General features: G+C 40.3%; 1 protein-coding gene across 1 annotated transcript in view; it reads left to right on the top strand.

The window, feature by feature from the left end:
- Positions 1 to 16,929, top strand: part of cacna1ha (calcium channel, voltage-dependent, T type, alpha 1H subunit a) — a 66,523-nt gene that overhangs the window by 22,010 nt on the left and 27,584 nt on the right. The window contains 9 exon segments of the mRNA XM_042504444.1: positions 357 to 892; positions 4,729 to 4,760; positions 4,763 to 4,799; positions 4,802 to 4,929; positions 5,596 to 5,790; positions 12,871 to 13,022; positions 13,839 to 14,024; positions 14,124 to 14,241; positions 15,656 to 15,811. Coding sequence (XP_042360378.1) covers positions 357 to 892; positions 4,729 to 4,760; positions 4,763 to 4,799; positions 4,802 to 4,929; positions 5,596 to 5,790; positions 12,871 to 13,022; positions 13,839 to 14,024; positions 14,124 to 14,241; positions 15,656 to 15,811 — 1,540 coding nt within the window.

Here is a 16,929-nt window from a genome sequence, read left to right on the forward strand (position 1 = left end):
GAAGACTGTCAGAAATATCAGCAGAAATTCCCTTTATTTAAATTGTAATCACCATTTTCCCCCATGTTTAATTAATCGTGGCTATCCCCAGCAGTTCATAGTTTTTGCTGGTCCTCCTGTGTCTATTTGCAACATTGTATGAGTCATTTGGGGCAACTAAAATGTGTGTTGTTATGAGAATCTAATAATTGCGTTAGTGTGCTTTGGTTATTTGTATTTCACAGAATTAGTATGCATACTGCCCGAAATTGTTGAGTCACGTGAAGAATACATTTTACAGCTTTCTTTAAACCTGCTTATAATATTTTATCCATCCATGTTCAGTTATTAATCATTGTCTCCTGTCCTTTGACCAGTAAACGGCGTAAAAAGGTGAATCCTAACGGCAGTGGCGGAGGCAGTAACGGCGGGGGTAATGGACACGGCCACAGCTCCAGCAGGGCCTGCGGAGGCTTAGGCCCGGGTAGCGCACTGTGGTTGAGACCAATCCACAACCTTCTGCAGCACCATCAGCACCAGCACTGTCGCCTCAGCAATGGGGGGCAGCACACCATCACCGTGGCATCCGCCGAGCACACGGATGGAGAAGGAGGCGAGGAGCTAGAGATGAAGACGCTTCCTGTGCGGAGAGGAAGTACAAATGGAAATAGCAGTGGTGGTGGTGGCAACCCGTCCATTGTCACCCAGGGCATGGGGGCATTGCTTGGGCGACTGAACGGGGGGATGAACTATCCTACCATCCTGCCGTCGTTTGTGTGCAGCTACAGCAGTAAGACGCCGCCGCCGCACTCCCAGCAGTGTGGACACAGTCCAGAGCAGCACCCACCAAACCACCCAGCGTCTGAACACTCAGAGACACTGAACAAACTCTACCAGCTCATGGGACAACACAGTAAGACACACACACACACACACACACACACACACACACACACACACACACACACACACACACACACTGTGCACAGACACACAAACTCACAGGTCCAGTATTAATAGAGAGTTCTAAACCTGGCTGAGGCAGAACAGGCTGCAATATAACCGCTTGGGACAGGTGTGCCCCATCAGTTTATGTGCATTTAAAGTGCTTATTATCATAAATATCTTTTCATGTTATGGACAAAATGCTGAGGAATGAAACCTTTTTCCATAGCTTTTGCTTAGTTCCATTCTGTTATGTGTACAAGTCTTTCCAACTTATTTGCTCTTCAACTTGTGCAAGAAAAAAAAGACTTCCTATTATTAAGACCTGGGCATAAAACAGACCGTAACAAGAAAAAGGTACAAAAAGGTATAATTTCTCTGTAGGGTCTTCTCAAATGTTATAAGACAGTCACAATAACAATCTGAGCCTGACAATGGCAAAAACAAGCACTTTAATACATGTAAATTAATCCATCAAACATACCCCTTTTAAGGTTCACAAATCCTGTTATTCTTCCAAGTGGAGCAAGTATTTAATTTTTTTTTTTTACTCTGTTTTCTCTTAGGCTTGTCTTTTTAATGGGTTTCACTCTCCTGTAATTCCCCTTCTCAATCTGTACTTGACGCTCTGGATTTCCCTCAGGCTCCATTATATTTTTGTGCTCACACTTTTGTTTTCATCTTCATTTCTTGCTCTACCATTTAGCAAATACATCTGTCCTCATCCCAAGTTTGACCTGAGGTAGCCTCTAGCTACATTTGTTGTGTGTGTGCATGTGACTCAGGCAGCACTTACAGAGTCCTGACAGGAAATCCATGTCTGGAGTGCTACAGTCATCAGTGCAGAGAGGTGGATAAAGGGGAGGATTGAGGGAATGAGCACAGTGTGTGGGGAATTGAGGAGGGAAGAAAAGAAGGCAAAATAACATAGAAGCAGATGGATTTTAGTAGAAAACCATATAGTGTGAAAGATTCAGATTTAGAAGTAAGCCTAGGAGGGTGAGACATCGTTTACATGTACATGCATAAAATATTCCGTTTTTTACCACAATTCTGATAAGTACAATATTCCTACTAAGCTGTTTACATGCTTAATGAAAATAAATATTCTACTAATGTTTTTAACCAACTCAAATTACCTAAAGAAAATATTGGCCTCACATTAGTTGAGGAGTGGATTATGGCTTGTTTTGCACTCATAGCTCAAAGTTTAGATTTGGGACTGAATTGACTTGAGATGGAACTTGACTCGAGTGCAAAGATTTGAGACTTGTTACTTGCAAAACGTTGACGTATAAAGATCTAAAGATCTGATCTATAAAGAATGTACTCTTTCATGAGCCACACATTAAATTTAAAATGTTGTCATTATCTGGATAATAGTCAGTCTAGCTGGTGTGATAACCTGTGTGATAGATTTGCCTGTTTCATCCTAATGAAGTAAGATGGCTAATGAGCACACACACTTTTACACACTGCTGGCTGCCCACGCTCCAAACATAATTAAGTGCACATGAATTAGTTCCTCCTTTAGCAAAGAGTTACTGTGAGACACGTGATAAATAAAGTGTAGACAGTGATGAGGAAGAGTGCTGAAAAAGCCTTAAACACACCACAAGCGTGATCAACGTGTTAAACAGTCAATGCATGTTTGATCTGCAGTCAATATAATTCCTTTGGGGAGTGAGAGAAGCACTCCTAATGTGTGCTGAAGATCACACATTTTAAAAAGGCTTTAATGGACAACAATTTAGTGGTTCACAGCTGAAATCTAAATGAGCGAACTGTCTCCAGTCACCATCAGACATCTCTGTATCTGTAGTTTCTCGATGTTTGCTTTCAGTTTTGTCAGATGACTCAATCTCTGCTAAGCCTTGCAGTGTAATGGGATTAGACTTTTAATGCTGTTTTTGGTTGAATAGCCCCTTTATACTGATCTTGGGAATATTTTTTTTCAAGTCTGGGGCTCTCAAATCTAATTTGACTTTAATGTAATTTAATCTAACTTAATGTAATAATAGGTGATGTGGGGTTGGGATGAATTTGAACAAGCTTTTTGCAAGACAAATATTTTGCCCCTTGAAGGCATTTGCTAAAAGAATTTGGGAGATTGCAAACAATCTGTCAAAAGTTGGAGTCAAAACAGTTAGATAAATAGACATGGAAATTAATTTAATAGCAGCAATATTCAAGATATTATAAAAGGCAATGAAATGTGATGACAACTCTCACATCCCTTTTTCTAGCTTGAGGTATTAGATAGCTTTGTAAACAACAATGTGTGCAGTTGAAGCTGGGCTTGAAGAGCTGATGTTTCCAGAAATCATGTTTAGCTGCAGTCTAGTTCCTTCATACTTGTTTTAACAGGATGTAGTCAGAGAACACAGGGTGAGAGGAGTCAGCCAGGGTCTCGTACGGTACTCTACTGTGGGCGAGCTCGCAGCACTCACTGCAGAAACCAGCTTGTTTTGGCTCTCTGCTGAGATAGGACTTCCCTTTAGCACTGCATGCAGCATTTCACTTACAGTATGTTCTTACAGTTTTATCACCATACCTTTATGTCATGCTGTCTTTGTTTCTCTTTTAAATATAGAATGATACAGTTTACAAGTGTAAACACAAGTGTATTTTCCTGTTTACTGGAGATGGAAAGTTCATAAACCTACATTGTTAGAGAAATTTACTGGTGAATTAAACATAGAACTACAGTACATGCGCCAAACAGTGTAATATCAGCCCGATCTCTTTCTCGGACACGTAACAAATAGTTACTTGAACCCAAACCGTGATGTTTTTTCCAAACTTAAACATGTAGTTGTGTTGCCTGAACCTTATTTTTTTATTTATTTATTAGATTATTTTTTTTATTTTTATTTTTTTTACCATTTTTGACTTTATTAATCCAACAGCTAGATAGGCAAGGTGAAAATGTGACATGCAAGTGAGTGTCCAAAACTGGTGCCAGAAGGGAACCCAGAGCATCATAGTTTGAAGCATAGGGCCACTGACCAAGCTGCTGTTTTTGATGAGCTGTCGTCGTTTGTGATTTCCACTTGTGTTGAGGAGGACTTTTCCCCCTTACTTCTCAAAACCATATTTTTGTCTTACTCATGTTTATTGTTTCAGATTGATTTCCTTTGCCAGAGTTTCTCTGAATATTGTGTTCTGACTGTCTGCCACCATAATTGAAATGAAAAAGAAGAGAAATTGTTGCACTCATCCCAGTCACCTTGAATTATCCAGCACTCACAGCAACAAGCTTAACAAGCAGCAAGGAGTGCTTTGCAGGGAATGATTTGCAGACTTTTTTGCCCTGTGTTTCGCCTCTCAGGCTGCTCATTTACTGCACCTTAGTAGCAAAAGGTTGTTAAAGAAGACTTACAGCACAAATCAGGGCTTAAAAAAAGTACCTCCATCTATACTATTTGTAGTAAAAGTGCAAACATAACCTTTGATTTGATATTGTAATATATATAGTCAGAACTTTGACACTACTGGCTTGGCTCAAGTTTAGATACATTTTTTAATGTATACAAATATATATATATATATATATATAGTCAGAACTTTGAAACTACTGACTTGGCTCAAGTTTAGATACATTTTTGAATGTATACAATATTTGCACACAGTAATCACAATTGAAAATGGTACAACACGTAAAAGGCTGTTAAAAGAAAAAAGAAATCAGCTATCATGTTTGACTCTTTCAGTAAAGCTAAAGAGACAACAGCAGCACATGAAGATAGCCAGGAAACCCCCCCTTGACCGCTCTGACCATTTCCACCCGTTTCTCCTCATCAGGTCGCCAGAGGCTGCTGTACCAGCTGGCAGGCGTGTGGTGCCCAGTCCTCTGCTCCTGGAGCTGCTCAGCTGCCTCTGTGTGCCCGCAGCCTGGAGACCTTGGAACTGGAACTGGGAGACCTGGAGGGAGGCAGGGGAGAGGCTGACGGGCTGCACGACTTCCCCCAGGTCAGACTGCACAGGGGTGCACTAATGATGATGGTAAACAGAGAGGATGGAGGTTGTGGAAGTGGTGATTTGGCATTAATGACAGCGGTGATTCAAAACTGGTATAAGTGTTTAAAACATGGCACTATGTTATTTTTTTTAAGAATTGTATGTGTGCAAAGTTAGTCACTAGAGAGGTGTTTTCACGTTCCTCTACTGGAGGGAGTGATGTTTGCACACTTTCCTTAAATCTGAGATCAAACATACGCTGGGAAAGCTACGTAGATAAGGTATGTCACAAATACAAAAGCCAATATTAATGAGGGAGCAGACTTTAAAAGTTAGCATTGATAAAAGTGAAACCTACTGCAGTAATGGGCGGGGCGGAGACCAGATAAAGAAATTGTCAACAAGATGTGCTTTTGACCCCTTTTCAGAGTTTTTTTTTTTTTATTTTTATTTTTTTAACCTTTCATGTGGAGCAAAACATGTTAACCAAAATATTTATCATAGCAGAGTATTTTCAAAATACTTAAAAATGTACCGGAAGGGGGAATTGAACAGCTGAAATCAAAAATATTATTATTTAAAGCTGTTTTTATTGATTATTTTGTAGATTTTCTAAAAGTGCAATAATTACTGAATGTTAAAACCCTCACTTAGAATTTTTCACCTTTAGCACCTCACTATACACGACTTATCTCCCCATCTTTTCTCCAGGCGGGGGATTTGAGAGGTGGGCGATGTCGGGGCAGAAGGCGAGGAGTCGTGGAGTACAAAAATGGAGTTGTTCACGCCTGGGTCGGCTTTAGGGAAAAACTGAAGAGGATTGTGGAAAGTAAATACTTCAACCGAGGGATCATGATCGCCATCCTCGTCAATACTCTCAGCATGGGGATAGAGTACCACGAGCAGGTAAGAATTCATGAGATGTAGGGTAAATGAAAAGTATGAACAGTTCGGATCATTGTTTGAAATCTACTGACCTTTATTGAGAAACAAGAAGTTTGATGCGAACTGTCAGATACGGCATTTGTGTGAATTCATTCGTGTGAAACTGGCGTTTGTCTGTCTGAGAGGATAATGAGAGGAAATGTGAGTAAAGTGGGGAGACGGGGTGGGCAGGAGTGAAGGAATGGAGGAAGTGAGGGAAAGTGGAGAGAGGAGCAGTACCCGTTTTATGAATCTTTCTCACACACAGATACACACTCTGTCACACACACTCCAGGATTATATTTCTAGTTTACCCTGTGTGGCCAACATCTGGGAAATATCGGCTTAATAATACAGCTCCCCCGTCCCTCACTCCGCTGTCACACACTCTGACAAATTCATGTCGAACAGACACATTCATCCACAGAGTTTTTACACCCAAGTGTATTATATATGCGCACACACGCGCACAACCTTTTAGTTTCCCAACAGTAGAGCAAATGGATAAAAACCCAAAGAGAGTATTCTTGTGCATGAACACGTCAGTTCCCTTCTTTCTCCTCTCTGTTTCTCCTTGCCTTCCTCTCCTCTAATTCCTTCTCTAGGGGATATATGTGTGTGTGTGTGTGTGTGTGTGTGTGTGTGTGTGTGTGTTTCTATCTTTGTAGTATAAACATCAGAAGCGACTGGGAGAACCATGGCCTTATTGGGACAATAACACACACACACACACGCACACACACACAAACACACACACACAGACTAAAGTATTATGTAAGAGTTCCTCCTCCCCTCAGTACTCATCATCCCCATTATGTGACACCTTGCCAAACTTTATGAGACTATGAGTGTATGTGTGTGTGAAGAGGTGTTTGAATGTAGGAGGTGCAGTGTAGACTCTGTGTGTGTGTGTGTGTGTGTGTGTGTATTTGTGTATGTGTGTGTGTGTGTGTGTGTCTGTGTGTATCCATAATACTTTAGTCTGTGTGTGTGTGTTTGTGTGTGTGTGCGTGTGTGCGTGTGTGTGTGTGAGTGATGGACATATTTGTGAAAATCAATTTCAAATACACTGTCTGGCAACTCAAAGCAGACTACAGATTACATTTAGAGTATCATTAGTTTGCCTTAAAATGTGACTCTGAGTTCTTAAATGCAACCACATCTTGTTAATGACCAACAAAAAAATTCAACTTGATCAGTAACAAATAACTGCATGGATAGAAAATCCTTAATGTTATATTTGAGAAATATATCTGAGATGTTTTCTTGGGGATTTTTTATGTTCCAAAATTGACCCTGAAGCTAAGAAATTAAAGTTGTTTCGAGCTTTTTTTCTTCAATTTTGGTTATTGTGAAATAGGTCTTAAATTTAATTTTCAGTGGCATAAAAATCTTAAAAATTTGTAGGAACCCTGAATATAAAATTCTATACAGTAAATACCGTACCTCAGTTTGAGTGTGTGTTTGAAAAGTGCTAAATAAATTAAAAATAAAAAAGATGCTCTTACTTCTAAATGTATATAGTATAAATGCTAACATATGTTAAGATATATTTGGTCACATTATTACACTTTGTGTAATAAACAAGCTTATTGTTATTTATGTCTGTGTCCCGCTTTTGAGTCTGCTCTGCCAGAGAAGCTGTGTGTGTGTGTGAGTGTGAGTGTGAGCATATACTTCCGTTGTGCTTTTGTTTCTCATATTCTTGAAGGCAAGGTCATATGCAGTGTTGTATTCAAACACTGTCAAAAAGTCTTGTTTCACGTATTTCATTCTGATTGATCACCAGGTCTGTCAAACGTAATGATGGTGGTGGAAAGCAAAGTCTCAAGCAATAGTTCAGAATGCTCATTTGGGACGATAGATTACATAAAACATATTGACATATGGTTAAGTGCTTCTAATTACTTTTGAAACCACTCAGTCACTAATGATCATGTCGGTCTGGAACAGAAACAGAGTGCATCATGGGATAAAGCTGACAACTCAAGGGCACCTTGATGATATGTATTAATAGAGGGAAGAGTGTTGCTTTAAATTTTCCTCACCCGTAATTTTCTCGCTGGCCACAGAACTTGAATAGGGAAAAGGAAAAAGGGGAAATTTGCTGGGATTTAAGTGAATATCCAATCAGTGCTGGTGGTAAATGCAGTTAACTGAGGCAATAAATTCCCCAATGTATGCTGTATTGACAGAAAGTGAGTTTTTCTGAGTTTTCCTTCTTGCACAGCTCTTGTTTCAGTGCCTACATGTACAAGGGTAAATTGCATCTGAGCTCCTGACGCTCAATCCCCAAATATTCCCCAAACCCGCCCAGCATGTGGAGGTGGGCGTCTCAAACACAGCTTTGTTTGCAGAAAATGAAAGCGTCTGGAACAACTTACTTTACTGTTTGACTACAGAACCGAGACAAAAAAACAACATAAATAACGAACATTAACAGCAACAAACATGTCTTACTGTTCAGTGCCTGAAAGCTGTGTATCTCCATCACAGTCAGAAGCTGTACTTTGTTGGCCATAACAGCGTTAGGTGACAAAGACGCTCACTCACTGATCATCTGCCCTCTCGGCCCACTGGTTGTTTAATCCAGATCATTTTTGTAATCCTGATGAAGGTCACCAGTGAGTTTCCGGTCGGCCACAAACTGGCAAAATGTGAAATACTCCACATGCTGGATTTCCCTGCTGTCTCTCAGCTGACAGAGGAGCAGCAGCTCACAGTCAAATCGGAGGTGGAAGAAAAATAAAATGACAAATAACAGCGATGTACTCAGCCAGTCATGAGATATTTGTCCAATAGTCCAACTGTAGTCGCTCAAGTGACAAGCAAAACTTTCAGGTATAATAATGCATACATTTGTCTGTAGCTGAGTCGGGCTTTACACTGTGAAACGCCACCTGGATACCCAGAGGTGGTTCTGCAGAGTACCACTGACGTCACCGGTTCACGAAAGTACAGCAAATTTTGAAGAAGACCCCAGAGACACAGAGAGCACTCCAAAAATGTGTTTTAATGCACACTATACTCCAAACTTAGATGAAGTTAATGATGAAAAATGGCGAAATTCTCTTGTAAGCTTGACCAGCTCCTGAACTTCTTTGCTTTCTAACAAATGGTTATCAATAATGTTCCCATCAGCCAGAACAGAAATCAGTGCAACGAGTCAAACATCAAAGCACAAACCCAGAGAGGACGTCGATGTATGATTATTGAACTGACTCTGTGAGCTCATTGACTTTTTTAGCACCTCAAACTTTCAGCTCTTAGCTTTGGAGCCCTTCAGGAGTATTTTATTTAATGTTGTTTTAATCTACCATCTCATCCATACTGTACTCCCTCCTCTCAACACACTGTTAAGCAGCGAGTAGAGATACATTTGTAAACCTAGCAGGCATAAAAAGGACTTTGTAGTGTATGGAAATTATTGCCCTGCAAGTCAGCAGTATGCTCTTTCAATTCCCTGGTGTGATGGCCACAAAGGTAATGAAAATGCCACCAGTCCACTTTTAAATAATAATGTATGGGAGTCCACTGTTGAGATAAAATAGCTGACTGAGAGCTCTTTCAAAGCGTTGTTGAAGTGCTTTAAAGTTTTTATGTGCTGGCTGGTCAGTGAATCTGAGCAAACAGCCAGGACAGCTAGACTCTCTATTATCTGCCCAGCTTTATAAAAAATAAATAAATAAATATGGCTTTGTTTTCCGCACCATGCAAGACACCAAAAGTCCTACTCAAGTCCCCTGGTATTACTTCCATGCCCTTTTGTTTTTGCACAGGCCTCACGATCGTCCCAATTAACTCAATAGCTTATCAGCTGAAAATAGTAACAAAAAGAGAGATGCTGTGTGGTTTAGGTTACATAACATAACACTGTACTGCACTAAATGTATACAGCAGCCCAGCTACTGAGGTCAGGGTTATACAAGCTCCAGCTGTAAACATCTCAACGACCGTCAAACAAATGCTATAATGAAAGTAATCGTTCAGTCAAACACACACCATTTCCTGCAGTTGATATGGTCAATAAAGCAATTGATTAGATATGTTTCTGAGGCTCTGTTTCGGGATATCCAATATGGTGTTTGTGCATGTTTGTGTGTGGCAATCCCAGTCTAATGGCATTTGCAAGAATCCACAATAACTAAATGAAGACAACCAATCAGAGCCAAGCAATCTCTAATGTAGCAGTCAGTTACGTCAGTCATTGCTCATGAACTGCAGTCAAACAGGTAGCACCTCAAATGTTTTCAGAAACATGTTGTACTGTAAAATGAAAAAGAAAATGTTTGGTTTTAGCTTGATTTTTTCAACATTGCATCTGGGTGATAAGCTGTTTCATTTTACAGCTAAACAGTACACTAAAATATGTTTCTCAGTACATTTGAGGTGAAAAAATAGCATTAGGGATTGACATGATTGACAGCTGAATTAGAGACTCCTTGGCTGTGATTTGTTGTTTTCATTCAGGCACAGTGGATTCTTGCAAATACCATAAGAAGCCAAACAGGAATCTGCTGAAAACCAGTTTTTAACTGAGTCAGGCAAGTTTTAACTATAACACATCTAATTGGACCATTTAATTCCTTTCCCGTATAAATAGTTTAAAAAAAAAAAGAAAAGAAATGAAAAATAAAAAGCACAAGGAGGAGGCAGATTATCTGTCTCGCAGATTATCTGTCTCACGAAGTTCAAACTTAAAAAAAAAGTCATCATTATAAAAGTTACCTACTACAGCTTTAAAAGCTGAACTACTTGTTATGCAAATTGGCCCTTGTTAGTGTTAAATTTTTGTATGATTGTTCATTAACATATAAGCAAATGCTGGTTAGTAAAGCTACTTTTAAGTGCTTCATACAGCACACAATTGGGTCATGTTTGCATCACATTTATGCACCACACTGATGATATTATTTGTATGAAAAATGTGTCAGATAAATGTAGTGTTGTAGTGTAGTGAAAAACACATTATTTTCCTTTGAAATAGGGTAAAGTAGAAGTATAAAGTACCTTAAATGGAAATACTCAAGTAAAGGTCTAAAAAGTATTGTACTTGAGAAATTATGTTTTCCAAATGAAAACAGTCACTTGCTCTAGTCTTGAAAGGTGGCTGTTAAAGTTTGTCGATTACTCCTTCACAGCAGGTTTGTGTTTCAGTTTCTGTGTTCAGGGTGCAGTGAGGTGAGGAGTGCTGTGTAGTATGGCGCCCTCTATCTGTAATCATGATTTAGTTGCACTTCAGGAGGAGCACCAGTGGCTTGAATTTATTGTAAAAGTTGTCATATAAATCACTATGCACAATTATATATCTTGTATTCAACACTGTAAGTGCTTGATTATGCTGCCTGAAGGACTCATTATAAAAATGGATGATTTTAGTTTCATTTTAGAATAATTTATTGACTGTGAGGACCTTTCACTTAATTGACTTGTATGATTTTGAAAGGGGAATCCTCATTTATCTCATGGACTCCAGCTTTATCAAACATATTTATATGCATGGCGTGTTCTATAATTTCTAGCAACAATAGACACAAAGCCAACACTGGATGTTTCTGCAGGGCGCTGATAGTGCAGAATAACACAGGCTGAAGGTTAACCCCTATCTGCTGTGGTAGCAGGACGTCTGGGATTTGCTATATTAATCTTGTCTGTGTGTTTATTAGTCCTGAATATGGTCTGCCTGATTTTATGCACCCTGGGCCGGGACACAAAATGGGCTTTGGGCCTATTGCTTGTTGATCCCACATGAAAAGAATCACAATTAGTTTTAATGAGACTGCCATGCGTGACATGAAAATAAAATTCTGGATCACGAGCTAAAGGGCTTCAGAAGCTGCAAGGCACAGTATAGAGTGCAAGAATTTATTGCTTAGAGTGATTCAGTCGTCTGGGGATCATAATTATTAAATGTTTGTGAATGTCAGGACTGTGCAAAGCTTGTCAGCGTTGAATCATGATGCAAACCAGAAAAGGGGAAAATAAAAGTAAGTTTATCACAAGAGACCGTCACAATAATAACTTTAATTGCGGGTCTCTTTTTAGCCTTGCAGACTCCCGTCAAACTGAATTTGTTGCCAGTTTAATGGACAATTTAGTGCTTTGATTTGTTCGGCCAGGTGTACGTCTCACAGCGGGACATTTGAAATAGCAAGTCTCAGGATAGTTTTTGAAATGTGGAGAAAATAGAACCAAAGACACAACTTTTGATCCAAACCAGCCCATTTAGATCACCAACGCAGCTCTGGCAAAACGTCTGTATAAAGAAAAGTTGAGTATGTGGCCCCGTGATGCGTTTATTAGAGCACAAAATCTCTGTGTTTTCCATAAAAGACTTGACTGCATGCTTTATGAGAGGGCCTCAGTTACATCTCTCTGGTTCAGTGACTGCGCTGTGAGGTAAGTGGAGTAGATCTGCAGTGATGGATTGCTGCTGTTGGTCCCGTTTGATTGATTGGGCCTGACTGCAGCTCTGAACTTGATTGATAATGTCTCAGCTCAGGGCACTAAGACCAAACGGCTTTTACAGTTCGGGTAATAGAGTGGAGATATTAACTAACTTGTTCTTTCTTTTTTTCTTTTTCTTGCTTCTTTCTTTCTTGCCTCCTGTCTTGCCTCCTTTATTTGTTGCTTGCACTCATACTTCGCTCTCACTTTTTTGCTTCCTTTTTTTTTACTTGGTCTCTTTCTTGCTTCCTCCCTTGCTTTCATCCTTTCTGTCTTTCTTTTCTTTCTTTCTTTCTTGCTTGCTCCTTTTCTCGCTCTCTCACATGCTTTCTTTCTTTATGTCTTACTGTCCTCAATTCTTGCTTCTTCTCTCGCTTCCTTTCTTTCTTGCCTTCTTTCTTGCTTCCCTTCTCTCTTTCTTGTTTCCTTTCTTGTTTGCTTGCATCTTCTCTTCTTCTCTCATGTGCTTTCTTTCTTTATTATTGTCTTGCTTTCTTCAATTCTGTCTTTCTTTCTTCCTTGCTTTCATTTTTTGCTTTCTTTCTTGCCTCCTTTCTTCTCCCCCTCCTTCTCTTCTTCCCTCTCTCTTTGTCTCCCTCTCTCCTCTCCCCACAGCCTGAGGAGTTGACTGATGTGTTGGAGATCAGTAACATTGTTTTCACCAGCATGTTTGTCCTGGAGATGGGCTTCATGCTGCTGGCTTTTGGCTTGTTTGGATACATCAGGAACCCGTACAACATATTCGACAGCATCATTGTGATCATCAGGTAATAACACACCTTCATCAGATTTATATATAAGCCCTCATCATCAAAGTTCAAAGCAAAACCAGAATTCAAAGAGACCGCGGCTCCAATCAATGTAGATTTCACAGCTGAGCTCAGATTTAGAGCCAGCCCCTGTTCTCATTTCTTCTCACGCTTGTCAGTCACCGGGTTTCGAGTGTCAGGTTCACTGCTGCAGCATCCATCTCTACAATAGCTGAGATTGACACAGTCATGATGGATCACACAGGAGCAGCTTTGCTTGCTGTCGCAGCAGATTCTTGATCCTGTCGGGAGCCGAGGTTTGCTGTGTGGCTGTCATTTAGTTTGATAGAGCTCGTACTGGATCAGGGAACCTTTTGATAAATGTGGTAGGGTTATTTGTGGAACTGATGGGGAATTCCTCTCATAATCAGCATACTTTATGCTTACATACCATACATGATTATAACCATCACTTACTCACCCTGTGTTGAGTTGAATTTGTGTAAAAAACTTTGTTTTTGTTGTGAACAAAGAATCCAAAATCTTAATCAACTAAATTTGGGGTTTTTTTTAAATTCAGAACAGCAAAACTATATAAAAACATTTATTTACAAACTAAACACTAACCCCTTTTACCTCAGTTCATCAAGAATTTCTCCATTTTTTCAAGTTTTCTTCACAAATTCGTTAAAACGGTGAGTAATTGATATTCAAGTTGTCATTTGGAGGGTGAACTATTACTTTCTTTTAGACTGAAGTGGCCCATTACAATATCCAACTTTTGAAGGTGTTCAGTTGTGCTTTAATATAAATTTGATTGTTTTGGGTTTTCAGTGTTTGGGAGATAATTGGTCAGGCAGACGGTGGGTTGTCGGTCTTGCGAACATTTCGTCTGCTGCGAGTTCTGAAGCTGGTCCGCTTCCTGCCGGCCTTGAGGAGACAACTGGTGGTGCTGATGAAGACCATGGACAACGTGGCCACGTTTTGCATGCTGCTGATGCTCTTCATCTTCACTTTCAGGTACACAGACTGTACAAACACACAAAAATATGCTCCCAATCGGTCTTAGGGTATTGATAATGTAACACACAAAATGATGATGTCTCTGTTTTTCCGCAGTATTCTGGGTATGCATCTGTTTGGCTGCAAATTCGGTCTTAAGACAGAGACGGGAGACACCATCCCTGACCGCAAGAACTTTGACTCTCTGCTGTGGGCCATCGTCACTGTATTCCAGGTTAGATCTAAACGTACACGGTGCTGCTGTGCTTCGGGGTCTGCTGGCTCTAATCCACACATTGACTTCTGCTCGCTTCATTTTTTTTATTAGTCATATTGATTTGCCAAAACTCCACTGATGCAGACTTAATGTAAGAATTTACTCACTCATCTACTATCAATAACTTTTTTTATTAATATCTTCTGTGTCATCCTCGCATAAACTGCTCTGTGTATTCTTATTGATCTTGATGAGCATGTCATTCAGAAAATGTACCTATACAGCTAAACTATAGGCTGTCAGACATGTATGCACCATCTGAAGACGACTTTGCCACAGGACAGTTATGTAATCTATCAAAACAAGAGCTCAAACATGTTCCTTACCGGCTTGGAGTAAACATATGTAGCAAAAAAATCAGCTTATACAATCACATCCTATGTATTGTGTACATGCAAGAGATAAACTGGGCAGTATGTGTGTATTTTTATCCCAGCACAGGCCATGTGTACTCCTTGGCCATCCCAAATCAAAATGTCAAACTGTGTGTGTGTGTGTGTGTGTGTGTGCGTGCGTGCGTGCGCGTGCGTGCGTTCGTGCGTGCATGTGTGTGCATGCCAAATTCAACTGCCAAGTTCTGCTCATTAGTCAAATGCTGTGAAATGAGAAATTCTGCTTATGCACGCCCTCTTTCACTATCTATTTCTTGCTCTCCCTATGTGGTGATATTGTTCAATCGCTCCAGATAGATTGTCCTCTTTTTCTATGCTGGATGCGTCAGCAGAAAGGTGGAACACAGAATGCAGTGGACTGTCTCACTTTGGGGCGTGTGTGTGTGTGCATGTGTGTGTAGGAGTACGATGCTGAAAAAGCGTTTTTATCCAGAAATGTCATATGAAGGCGGTACGCTTACTATATACTTACTATAGTTTTCCGGGGAGTAGCTACAGTCCACACTAACCCATGCGCCCCTGCTTGTGCGCGTACACACATTTGCACAGACAGCGCAGTGCATTGCCTTCCTGCCACGGCGTTTAATGAGTGGGCAGAGACGGAGTGAGCTTTCATGCTGCATCATGAACACCGTCCCAGTTTTAAATGCTTTCATCACTCACATTGATTTAAACACAGGCAAATACACACACACACACATACACACGCCCACCTACACTTTGTGGTAATCCCATGTGTATGACGTTGAAGCATTGTTGTATGATGGCAATAAAAGAAGCTCAGGACTGAATTTAAAAAGCATATTAGACCCAAGAGACCTCTATAGGCTAATACTGCTCCATCTGTGTCCCTTTCTCTCCCTTTCTGTGCTTTCTATTCCTTCATATAACATGTCCTTATGTCTGTGGATCTTTTCTATTTTCTCATTTTTATAATTATACAATACTAAACCTGTCTTTGTGTTTCATTCAATCAATAGATTCTTACTCAGGAGGACTGGAACGTGGTGTTGTATAACGGCATGGCCTCCACCTCTCCATGGGCGGCTCTCTACTTCGTCGCTCTCATGACGTTCGGCAACTATGTGCTTTTCAACTTACTTGTGGCCATTTTGGTTGAGGGCTTCCAGGCTGAGGTGAGAACAACTGTAGTACAGTTTGTAATTCAACGTCTTTTAAGGACTAGACACACCAAACTGACATCAAAGAAATATGGGTGATGAAAGCCAACTGTTGTGTTACCTCACGTCGCCATGTCATGGCCAGAAAGTTGCACACAAACACACACACAGACTGCAGCCAACGGCCTATGAGCACATACATTTTGTCCCCGTGTGAGAGGACATAACCCTCCATACCAGCAGATGGTGGTCGTCTGTAATTGTCATTCAAAAAGGGAAACCTGAAGACCGTCATGATACTTGTTAGCCAGTTAACGCATTAACAACACGTGCCATTGTTAAAACAACAAAGCGCGTTTACTGTCCGCAAGTAAACGTTTCTGCTAAAGAGCTATATGACTAAAGAAAAACAACCTTACCTGATATTACAAGTTTGTTAGATCTTCCTCCTTCTTAACTTAATCTGTTTTTTGTAGTCTCCTCATTTTCATGTCTCTACTCTGTGTTGAGCCGGATCGCCATTTAGACATGGGCCAAGAGTGTGGGATACAACGCTCACCGCCCTCCCAAATTGACTGACAGGCAACTGTCGGCTCGGTGTGTCAGGGCCTTTAATTAAATTAAACACTTTTTTTTACAATATGTAATATGTAAAAGTTCTGAACGTAATGAGGACTTTTTTTATAGTTATGGTGCTCAAACCAGGGAAACAAAATAAAGATTAATGTCTAATTCTTCACCCCCAACTGCTTTATGAGGGGCTTCTCTTGCTGTTAATTAACCCCCTGTGGAGCCATCTGAGGGCCGCAGGTCCAGACTCTCAATTACCAAACTGTCACATCATGTAAGGAGCCACTGCTTTTAAAGGGAATGTGAGAATGGAGATTATAACTAATCCACACACCCACTGATCATTTCAGATCATCAATTCTTCCTCATTCAACTCTGTTATTACGTTGCTCCTCAGGGGCAAAGTTAGTCTTCAGCTGCAAAATTTCCTCCAGTTTCTCACCCTGACCTAAACAAATCTCACTCCTCATACTTAAATCTAACCAATTCAACCAAAAAAAGGCAATGAGCACTAGCCAGTCAGAGTGAGGATAGGGCGGGTCATGCCTCTGCCATGCTTTGAA

The sequence above is a fragment of the Plectropomus leopardus genome, chromosome 17 (assembly GCF_008729295.1).
Source record: "Plectropomus leopardus isolate mb chromosome 17, YSFRI_Pleo_2.0, whole genome shotgun sequence".
In the NCBI taxonomy this organism is placed as follows: domain Eukaryota; kingdom Metazoa; phylum Chordata; class Actinopteri; order Perciformes; family Serranidae; genus Plectropomus; species Plectropomus leopardus.